Source organism: Octodon degus, unplaced genomic scaffold (assembly GCF_000260255.1).
Source record: "Octodon degus isolate 3935 unplaced genomic scaffold, OctDeg1.0 scaffold00199, whole genome shotgun sequence".
NCBI lineage: Eukaryota > Metazoa > Chordata > Mammalia > Rodentia > Octodontidae > Octodon > Octodon degus.
In genome coordinates this window covers 135,638-147,256 of record NW_004524775.1, presented here as the reverse complement: position 1 = coordinate 147,256, position 11,619 = coordinate 135,638, and the positions used below count along the sequence as shown (strand labels likewise).

Below are 11,619 nucleotides of genomic sequence, written 5' to 3'. Positions count from 1 at the left end.
GCATGCCCTCAGGGGTGGTTTGGCTGGCCGGGGTGTTGTGGGGATCGAACTCCAGCAACCTGAGGCTGACAGCTTTGTGGAAGCAGGCACTTAAAGAACTGAGCTATGGCCAGGCCCCCTGTGTCTTTGTTTTAATTGCTGTTTTGTTTCGTTTTAATGTTGGTAGATTTTTTTTCTTCTTTTTGGCGAACCCAGGGATCGAACTCAGATTCTTGAATTTGCCAGTCAAGCGCTTATCCTACTGAACCATCTCCCCCGCCCCTGGGGGTAGATTTTTAATGATGTGAATACAAATTCAGGAAGCCACTACTTTAGAAACCTGAAAGCTTCTTTTCCCTTTAGGTTTTTAAATAGATGTATTGTTGTTTAATTCAAGATTAACAAAGTACAGAACATGAGAATAATTCTGTCGAGTAACTTTTCGTCTTGTAGAATTAATAGTAATCCTTTTTTTTTTTTTTGGTCTTGGTTTTTAAAATGCAGCTCAAAAGTTTCCTTAGAGTATAACAGAATTGGTCACTGTGCCTCATGTTGATCTGCCACTTCCTGCAGGGTCTTCCTGGGATGGGGCTCTGACTCTTTCCCCTCACCTGTGTGGTTCATTGGGCTGCAGAGCACTCCTGTGGGATGGGCAGGATTTCTGGCCACCAGAGGCCAGGAAGCTTTTCTACCTTGGGAGTGGCCGTTAGTGCCACAGTGGAATCATTTTTCTTGCCAGCACCGCAAAGGGAAGACATGAACGGGGGTCTGATTACTTCCTGAGAGATACTTCTGAATGCCATGTCCTGTGTTTCTTCCCTTTCTTTTTCCATTGTTTTATTTATTTCAGGATATTAAAGCAGATGTGCCTAATGACTTGCTATTTCAATGAAAAATTCTTTAATAAACAAATTGCACTCCTGATCTTGGCATGCCCAGTGTTCCTTGCAGCCCTGTATGCCATTATTGTTTCCTCCAGGTTAACAGGAGGTTTGCATGGACTGAGAACTGGGGAGGAGACTGGTGGCAAGGAAGGGAAGGAGCCAGAGACTGAGGAAAGCCAAAGTCTGATAAATGTTCCAACTTGAAGTCTAGAAACAGTTTGATTTTATCAATGTCAGCATAGTGGTCCTCAAGCAATAAAAAATGCCAACGTCTGGGTAAGAGAGTAGTATACTAGAAGTTGAAAAACTGAGATTGTAATTAACTGGTTTCTGAGGTAACATGGTCTGCCAAGATTCTTGGAAAGAATCTTGCAGATGAGTGTTAAGATGCATTCTATATCCAGCTGAAAGTACCTTTAAGTGCATTTTTAGCTGTGAATGTATGTATTGGTTTTCTATATACCTGACAAGCATGCCAAAATTGTTCTTCATGAGCTTTTGTTTTCATTTTAAAGCTGTGAATATCATTGTGTTATGTTATTCCAAGGTTGCATTTTGTTTTTTTAGAAATGAGAATAACATGTGTCATTATAACATGGCATTTACTATAGAGGTTTTGGGAATACTGGGGATTAATTCATTTCCCTAACATAACTGCATATGATATATTATCAGAATTTTTTTTCCCTTTCATACACAGTACATGCTACTTGATAGAAGTGTCCTAATTTATGTAAAAATTGTATACTTTGGTATTAGTGATGTTAAGTGTGTGGTTGTTTGGATGTGTTTTTACTCTTCTGTTCTTAATCTCTGTAACCAAAAATTTAAGTCATGAATAAATGTAGAGAATAAGGAGTTAATTTCACTTACAGTATTCTTTTAGGTCTTTCTCAATTGGTAGGACTTTGCTTTTTGTTTCTGACTGCAGATTATTTTATAACGTAAGCTTACATAATCATTTCCTGTTGTTAGACAGGACTTACCTGTTTTGTCGTTAATTATGTAGTGGTAAATATAAGCTTTATATGCTTAAAAATATTTCCTTGTTTTCGACTATGTATGTTACTCAATCACCTGGAATGAATCTTAGAATTTGTAATGTTAACTTTCACTCTTTTCCCTAATACTGTTTTAATGTACATTGCAAACTTACATCCTAATTTGTAATAAAACTAAAGTCAGTACTATGTCTTTTCTCACTAGGGAGTTCTGGGAAATTGTTCATTCTTTTACTGATGATCAGAAAAGACTCTTCTTGCAGTTTACAACGGGCACAGACAGAGCACCTGTGGGAGGACTAGGAAAATTAAAGATGATTATAGCCAAAAATGGCCCAGACACTGAAAGGTAATTGTTTGTAACTACATACCTACTAAAACCTTGCATTCTACATTACCCATATGTGAACTGTCCTTGTAGTTTGTAAACAGTTTTTGATTTTTATACAGAAATTTCTGAATCACACAAAATATTAGTTGAGAGGGTATTTTGTTGGTATTTAAGAAAACTGGCCTAGTTAAAAGTTATTTTGAGGCTTGTTTTAGTTTTTCAGGTGGCATAATTCGTTCTGTTTTGGTTTACAATTTGTTAATTGAAAGCCATATGATACAAAAATCTGTTGAGAGTGGATAAGTTGAAGTTTAGGAGATTGTTCAGCATTAGATTATGGTGGGAACTTCAGTTATATAATTTTGGCATTTAGTAAAATCCCCTGCCCATTGAATGGCTTGGTATTGGGCATTAAGTACCTTACGTGAGCATATTTAGTGGGCAGAATTTCTGCATTAGTGTTCTATGTTATTGGGCATGTCATGATGGTAAGGTAAATTGACTTATATTTATAATCAAATTATTTTATAGCCCTATTACCAGCAGTATTTCTGGTAAACATTAAAGAGCAGACTTTGAAATCTCTAAAACCAGGTTAGAGTATTTCTTCCACCTTAGAGTATGTTAATTCTCAGTGGCTTCAACTCTAAAGTGGGCTGAGTGATACCTTCTCTGTCCAGCTGTTGTGAAAAGATTCAGCTAAATGAACTACAAGGGTTATATACCTGAAACCGCACACGGTGTGTAGTTTCAGCTCACCACACCTGTCATCCTCACCTCCACCATCATCACATTAGTGGTAATTACAGAATAAGGGCAGATTTGTTTCTTGCTAATTGCACTGGAGAATGATTATCTTTACGATTTGCTTTAATGTTTAGTCTTCATTGCAAACCATCTCAACTTTAAATGCCATTTAAAAGTAGGAGCATTTAATACTAAGCATACTTCCCATGACTTACTATTGTCCTGTTTCTCCCTTTCTCTCTATTTAGGTTACCTACATCTCATACTTGCTTTAATGTCCTTTTACTTCCGGAATATTCAAGCAAAGAAAAACTTAAAGAGAGATTGTTGAAGGCCATCACGTATGCCAAAGGATTTGGCATGCTCTAAAACAAAAAAACAAAAACAAAAAAAAAAAAAGGAAGAAAAACGAAAAAATTTTAAAATTTAATAAGTATGACAAGAGGGATAAATTTTGTGGTGGTAGTGTCCCAGAACAAAAAAGCTGTACGCTAGAGAACCACAGTGGTCACCTGTGTCTGTGCCTCCCTTCTTCATTGGGGACATGTGGGCTGGAACAGCAGATTTCAGCTACATATATGAACAAATCCTTTATTATTATTATAATTATTTTTTTGCTTGAAAGTGTTACATATTCTTTCACTTGTATGTACAGAGAGGTTTTTCTGAATATTTATTTTAAGGGTTAAATCACTTTTGCTTGTGTTTATTACTGCTTGAGGTTGAGCCTTTTTGAGTATTTAAAAGTGTATGTACCAGCGAACTGCTCTCCCAAGGACAACTTTGCCACCATTTGTAGACCATGTGACCTTCAAGTATGTGCTTTTTTTTTAAAATCCCTGTATCTAACTCAAATCAGGAACCTTTTCTTTTTCTTTTTCTTTTTCTTTTTCTTTTTTTTTTTTTTTATAAACGGTTTGCTTTTTAAACTTGAAGTCTTGAAAACAGTGCGATGCAAGTACTGCTGTTCTAGTCCCCAAAGAGTTTTCTGTGCAAAATCTTGCGAATCAATAAAGATGGAAGGGAGAACTTGGAATGTTTGTAACTGCAGCTCTCAGAACTTTACTTTAGTAACAGCACAACAGATTAAAAACAACTCACGCCACAGTATGTCGTTTCCATGTGTCCTGCAATGAATGGTTTCAGTAGCCAATCCTTCTTAGTACATGAAAGGACAGGGATTTGTTGTCCTTGCTGTTCTTGTTGTTGTTGTTCTTGTCGTTGTTGTTTTAAGTTTACTGGGGAAAGTGCATCTGGCCGAATGCTCTGGGGGCCAAACGCTCTGGGGGCCGAGCCTGCAGCAGCAGCGAGGAAGCTTGCTGTGTGCTACAAAGAGCATGCGGAAGTGCACTAAGAGTAAGCTTTTCATTAATGACTTTCCCTAGATTTTAAATAGACAATCCAAAGGTCTGCCCTTTGTGTTGCCCTTGCCCTGTTACATCAGCTCTTTCTCACGGCACGTGAGCAGTGTTGGGACAAGGATGGCTACTGTGCCTTGTGTCACCTAGGCAGCAGGAAGCACAGGAAGCAGATCGGAAGTGAATGGAGCCAGGCCTCTGACATTGTATGTCCCCAAAGATGAAACTTTGTTACAAAAACTGTTGATGATTACTTACATGTACCACAGAAAAGTACGGATAGGTGAAAATTACTGGATATTGAAAGTAGTATTTCCCCCTTGGCTAGTCTTGTTTGTGATGTTAATTTCTTTTGATGCATTATAAAATAAATGGATTATGTATTTTTAACTAAGTAAAGACATACATCATTTTACTACAAGCTACAGTTTAATGTACTGAGCTTGTTCCTCAGTTGTTTTGACTGATACAAATCAATCTGGTGGTTTGTTGCACATTGGCAGGAAAAATACACCTTTCAAATCATTGGAAGGGAAAAGGATGTCTTTCAGGATTATCTTTATTCTTTCAATAATTAAGACAGTACTGTTTTGTAGTGTGATGCTGAATAAAATAGTGGCATTTTCCACCGTGATTTAAAGGAAAAAAAAGCGCTTTTCTTATTGTGATAAGGTAACATGGGGTTTTCCTGGGCCAGCCTTTCCAGTGTTGCTTTGTACACCACCTTGAGGCAAAGGGTCCACCTTTGGCTGTCACCATCGTGAAGGGCCTCTCACCCACTGTGCTGCTCGTGCTTTAAGAAAGTGAGACGAGACTAAATGCTCTGGGGACATTTTATGTAATAAATTCATAAAAAATTTGTGCTCTTCACTTCTCAAGTGTTATTGTCACTACATATTGAAGTTCTGTAACTGTAATGTATGTGTGTTAAGTTTTTTAATGATAATTGAGTACAAGTTATCAGGTACAAAATTCACATCAAATAGTTAAAAAAAACTATTAAAATTTTTAAGAGAAAATCTTTGGTTGTACAGACTAGCTGCTGTTGCTTGCTTAGTTATTAATTAGCTATTCTGGGCGCATTGCCACTTCTGTTAGTGCTGCCTTTTTACTGCTTACTGCAGAATCACAGCGAGGAACAGTATCTTGAGAAGAGGAAAACAGAAATTTTAACTAGGACCTACTCTAATCCAAGTGTAAGGTCATGAAATACTTTTTGGCTAGATAGACTTTCACATAATTCCATTTTCTTTGGTTCAAAATTTCCAGGAAGTTCTCTAGGGGAAAAGTTAATCATAATTTAATTTGATTTCTAGATAAAATATGAGCTGTCCTTTACCTTGTAGTATTGTAAAACAGTTCAAATATAAAATTAGCTGGCAGCCAGACTTTACTGGAGCCTTGTAGCTCTAGCGAATGAGTTGTTTTAACATTGTATCCTACTTTCCTGGACTGGTTAATTATGCCATCATGTAACTTAACTACACATTATTTGTCCTTGTTCCATAAAGACTGTGGTGACATTTTAAGGTCCTTGTAAAGAATTTTTCCTCAAGAAGCCATGCAAGCTGTCAGAGGTATTCTCTCTGTGATCTTAATCCTTACCTGGTTATCTCACTTTTTCATCCTGTCCTCCCATTAGAGCAAGGATTATCTGCCCTCTTTTCATTCTTTCTTGTCTTGACAAAGAAGCAAAGCCTCCACTCGGACTCTCATCTTACCTCCTTTACCCACAACATTAGCCGGCGAAGAGTTGCCTTGTCTGGGGAAGAGAATGTTTGTAGCGTCCCAAGCCTCTCTCCCCTTCTGTCCTGGTCAGTGGGTTGACACTGTTAACTGTCACTGTGAGAATTTGATGTGGGGATGGGGTACCTTCCCTGCGCACTGCTCTCAGAATGCTCCTGCTCTCGGAGTGCTGGGACAGCGGGCTACCTGCCGGGATCTGGAGCTTTCGTCTTTAACCCATCAGTACTCCCGGAACTGGGCTGCCACTTTTCCGTTTTTTCCACCCCAGTTTGTCATCTTGAGTGGACACTCCTCCACTTTAGATGTTCTCTAAACCCACTTGTTTCTGCCTGTTAACCTCAGTTACTCCGAGACCCTTCCCCAGTTTTGTATTTTCTGCTCAGATCTCTCTGTACAGTATCTTTGCAGTAACAGTGTCAGTATGCCAAAAATTACTTTTTTTTATCTTTGCCTCTCTTCCATTCCTCATTATTTTCTTGAAACCGTCACCTTCGCCTGCCACTGAAGTCTCACATCTCTTGTTATAAGTTGCCAGCTCTTCCCTGTTGTGTTTCCCACTGTGTGCCCTGAGCAGCTTCCTGATACCTCCTGGCACTGACCGCCTCGTTCATTCTGCTGGAAAATTGTTCTGGTAATTTTAATGCACTCTCTATGAAAACTTGTTCTTTTCCAATAAAACTGCAGGTCTAGCACTCAAGCTCGTGTACAGATGGGACCATCGTCTGCCTGCCCGTTGCCACTGTTGGTTGGAGGCACCTCTCCAGGCCCCTGGAGCCCCGGAGGGCCGCGTGTTAGCGCAGCTGTCATGCCATAGCATGCAGGGGCACTGCTCTTGCTTGAACTGGGATTTTACCTGTTGTTTTGGGGTGCTCCTGATAAGATTCTTTACACAAATGATTTTGGAGTGTCTCTTTTTTATTTTTTCTGTATTTTAGGGAAGGGTCTATAGGGTGTTCAGGCACTCACCAGCAGATCGGACTCATAGTGATCTGCCTGTTTACAGCCTCCCAAGTTCGGGGGTTACTAGGCATGCAACACTGCCCCCAGTCTCAGTTGCCATCTCAGCGTGCCCCCGGGGGCGGGGCTGACTTGGCAGGTCCGGGACTCGAACCCCAGCCCCTGCATGTGCTGAGGTATTTGGCTGGCCCTCTCTTTATTTTTAAATAATGATTGCCACAAGTGAAAACAACTGCATGATGGATATGGTCTGTTTTTTACTTTGGCAAAGTTTTAGTGCCATCTTTTTACTAGTTTGACACTATTAGTTTAGCACTTAAACAGAAATAAGCCAGTTTGCAGAATGTTTAATGAAACATTTTCCACCATTAAATGTGGCCCCCTCTTTGTTTCTTGCCCAAAATACTTACATTTAAGTAACTGAATTTAGTGGTTACGGATTTTCTCCCTGAGAGATCCCTTGTGATCACTCACTGCTCACTGCTTCATCTCAGCCCTTTTGAGAGGGATGAAAGGGATGTTAACTTCCCACCCTAACCTCCTGGTGTGCTCAGGTAACTGGTAGCCTCTCTGTGGCCACACTGTTTGCCTTTGTCCTGAGGGCCGGGGAGCTGGGATCTTAACCATTTTGCCCTCACATTGATCAAGGAGCAGTGCTCAGCTCAACACTGCTCTGTGCTCAACAAGACGCTCACCACAGTGAGTGCCTGTTGCCTATGAGAGTCATTTAGCTGCTTTGTACATTTTCAAAGTTTATCTCTTTCAAGTATCAAAGGGAATCAGCCTCCAGAGTAGATCCAGTCCTTTGTATTTGTTCCTCACAGAATAGGTTCTTGTGGCTCTGGTGGTACCTTCCTAAAATCATACAGCCTTGCCCATCTAAGATCTATCTTCGTGTTGCCAAAAATAAGTAATAGTCAAGATTCTTAGGCTCAACTGAATAGGACCTGGATTAGCACTACTTAACTTGCAGTCCCCAAGAAATTGTAGGAAATGGAATGGGCTATATCTGAGAAACAGTACACAGTGGTTGAGGGTGCAACCTTCCATCAGAACTGGCCCTGCCTTTCCCTTGGCTTCATTTATACCCAATCCTACCTTATCACTGCTTGTCAGGATTCAATGAAATTGAGATACAGACACTTGACAATATCTTGCAAGACATCCTGAGAGACTGAGATGGGTTCTCCCAAAATTTGCCAATGAAATTAGAGGAGGTCTCCTGAGAAGTTCAAAATGTTTCTAATGATTTATTTTGCAAGTGTTGACCTTCCCTCATCCGCCTGAAAATGCAAGAGGTGTGCTTTCCCTCATCTTTGATTTCAGATATAATTCATATACCATAAAACTCACCCTTTTTAAATTGTAAAATTTGTGGTTCTTAGTATATTCGAAATTGTGCATTCATCCTCATTGTAGAATTCCAGAGCATTTTAATCATTGTAAAAAGAAATTCTGTGCTCATTAGGAGTGACTGCCTGTTGTTAACTCCCAGCCTCTGGTAGCCACTACTTTCTGCCTGTGGATTTGCCTATTTTGGACATTTTATTTTGATGGAATCATACAATATGTGGCCTTTTGTGTCCTTCCCTTCCCCTTTAGAATAATGTTTTCAGAGTACATTCACCTTGTAGCATGTATTGGTACTTGATTTCTTTCTGTGGTTGAATAATGACATTGTATTGATGTACTGTACTTTTAATTTATCCATTCAGTTAATGGGTACTTGTGTTGTTTCTGCTTCTTGGCTATTATGAATACTGCAACTATGAACATTTGTGTACACGTTTTTATGTGGACCTAAGTTTTCATTTCTCTTAGTTGTATCTTCTAAGCATCTATCTTTTTGGTTCTTACAAAATGGTCTTTGATCCATTTTTGTATGTCATACACTTCAGGGGTCTGGTTTCATTCTTTAGTATGTAGATATCCAGTTGTACAAATGCCAGTTTTTGTTTTTTTTTTTTTTTAAAGACTGTTGTTTCTTCATGAATGGTCCTAACACATTTGTCAAAAACAATTGACCATGAATACAAGATTTTATTTTTGAACTTTTGTTAATGTTATTCCATTGTTCTGATGTCTGTCTTTATGCCAATACCATACTGTCTTGATTACTGTAGCTTTGTAGTAAGTTTTGAATTTAGGATGTGTGAGTCCTCCAGCTTCGTTCTTTTTCCAGATCATTTTGTCTGTTCTGGGTCCTTTGTGAATTTTAAAATCAACTTGTTAATTTCTGCAAATAAATACCTGGGATTTTGATAGTGATTGTGTTGACTATAGATGAGTTTGAGGAATGTTGCTCTTTTAACAGTATTAAATTGTTCCAGCCCATAAACGTGCAGTGTGTGTCCGTTTGTTTAGGCCCTTCGCGGCTTTCCGGGACGGTCTCTGGATTTCCGTGCGCGAGTTTTGACCGCGTCAGTCAGTTTCTCCTGCGGGCTCTTTGTGACGCTGCTACCAAGAGGGTTGCTTTCGGGTCTTCAGTTTTGGCTCACTCATTGTTAGCGTACACAGATACAATGCTGTTGCTATTTTGAACTCATTCTTTAGGCCTGTTTTTTGTTACTTAGTATTTTCTGTTTATAAGGTCATGCATCTGTGAATAGAAATGCTTTTGACTTCTCTTCTAATTTGGATTGTTTTTATTTCATTTTCTTGCCGAAGTGCCCTGGCTAATCCCTCAGTACAATATTATAAGCGGCAAGAGTGGCCGTCTTTTCCTCGTTCCTGATTTTAGGGAAAAGAACTTAGTCTTTCACCATTAAGTATGATGTTAGCCATGGGTTTTTCATAGATGATTTGAGGTGAGGAAATTTCTATTTCTAGTTTGTTGAATTGTTTTTATGAAAAAGGGTTTTGGATTTTGTCGAATGCTTCTTCTGTATCAAGGTTGTAGATTTTGTCCTTTATTCTGTTGATATGTTGTATTACATTAATGGATTTCTTTTGGTGGTTTTTTTTTTTTTTTTTTTTTTTTTGTATATTCAATCAGCCTTGCATTCCTGGAATAATCCCACTTGTTTATGCTACATAAATCATTTTCTATGCTGCTGGATTCGGTTTGCTAGTATTTTGTTTAGAATGTTTACAGTTATATTTATAAATGGTATTGGTTTGTAGTTTTCTTGTTAAATCTCTGTCTGGATCTGATATCAGGGTAAGATTGTCTCAGACTGAGTTGGGCCCCTCCTCTGTCCTTAAGCCCAGTGGGTGGTGGCAAATGAGCTACTTTGAGACCTTGCCCTGTGGTAGCAAGGTGTTGAGAATATAAGGATGATACTTGGCTCTGGAAAGATCACAGGTAAGATAAGACTAATGCAACCTATAGCAGCTGAAGACAGGTTGAGTGCTTCCTCCCATGGGCCACATCTGAGCACTCTGTAAGCCATGTGGGAAATTATACTCCACCATGACCAGACAGCTGAACATGTATGTATCCAGGGTGGAACCGGGTAACCGGGTGACAGGAGAAAGATTGGGAGGGAGTTAGGCCAGAGACTCTCAGAAGAATCACGTGGAGGAACACAATATCCCTGCCCATAGCTTAGTGTTATATAACTAAAAAAAAAAAAACAACTTAATAAGGTTCCCCCCCTCCTCTGCAGAAGGGCCAGAAACACTTAATGGGGAGGAAAGCAAAAGATCAGCTTGCCCACATCCCTGCCTTCAGGCTGTCACCTAACCGCCTGTCCAAGGGCAGTTATACCTTCAGTAAGAGAGTTTGGCATTTTGATAGTTCATTACTGTGTCTTTTCAATACCCCAGAGATAAATACTTTGTTCTGTTGTGCAGAAAAGACAAAAGCTATGTTGTGTACTGTCCACCACTGTCACACATACATTTAAGTTCTCATGATTCAGTAAGTCACCAAAGTGCAGACTTTTTTTTTTTTTTTTAACCTTTCTTTAGTTTGCCAGGCAAATAGTATTGAATGCTTGCCATTTTGGATAGTGCTGGAGGTTTTGGGTTAATTCAGAGCTGCTTTGTTGAGTCAAGGAGTGTGTTACAGAAAAGTCTTCATTTGGCCAGCACTAGGCACTAAGGATAATTGGAGTCTCTAAGATATAATTTGGGCTGGGCATTCAGATCCTGAAACCCTTCCGATAGGTGATCAAGATCTCTCCAGATCTTAGGCACAGAGGCAGAGGGGGATATGTGTTTCATGTACCTGAGTGGGTAGGGCTTGAAGAGATCATCATGAGATCGAAAATGAAGATGTCAGGTTATGGACGGCCTTGGAGGCCATACCAGAGATGGTGAAAAGGAAAGACATGGACCGCTTTCTGTTTTTTATCTTTTGTAATGTGGATTGGAAGACAGTAAGTGCCCATGTGGTCTTTGCATGTAGGAGATTATTGCTATAATTCTAGAAGGACAGCCTGAGGAGAGAAAGGTGACAGTCCCCAGCATGTGAGGGACTAGGACTGTGTAACTGATTAGATCTAACTGTACAAGAAAGAAAACAACTCCCACATTGCTGATTTGGGCAACTGGACAGTGATACTGGTGCTACCTAGAAGAGGAGCAGATTCGGAGGGGAATTAAGGTTGGCTCACATTTGGGCCAGGGAGAGGCCTACACGAAGATACAGGTGTCTGACTGCAGTATGTCAG

The 11,619-nt window shown here is 39.6% G+C and overlaps 1 protein-coding gene across 9 annotated transcripts in view; it reads left to right on the top strand.

Moving 5' to 3' along the window:
* Ube3a (ubiquitin protein ligase E3A) overlaps positions 1-4,886 on the top strand; it is a 118,055-nt gene extending 113,169 nt beyond the window's left edge. For all 9 annotated transcript variants that reach the window (XM_023704649.1, XM_023704652.1, XM_023704651.1 and 6 more), the window contains 2 exons: positions 2,070-2,213; positions 3,191-4,886. In XM_023704649.1, the coding sequence (XP_023560417.1) occupies positions 2,070-2,213; positions 3,191-3,311 (265 nt within the window). In that variant the 3' untranslated portion in view covers positions 3,312-4,886. The remainder of the gene's footprint in view (positions 1-2,069; positions 2,214-3,190) is intronic.
* The last annotated feature ends 6,733 nt before the right edge of the window (positions 4,887-11,619 follow it).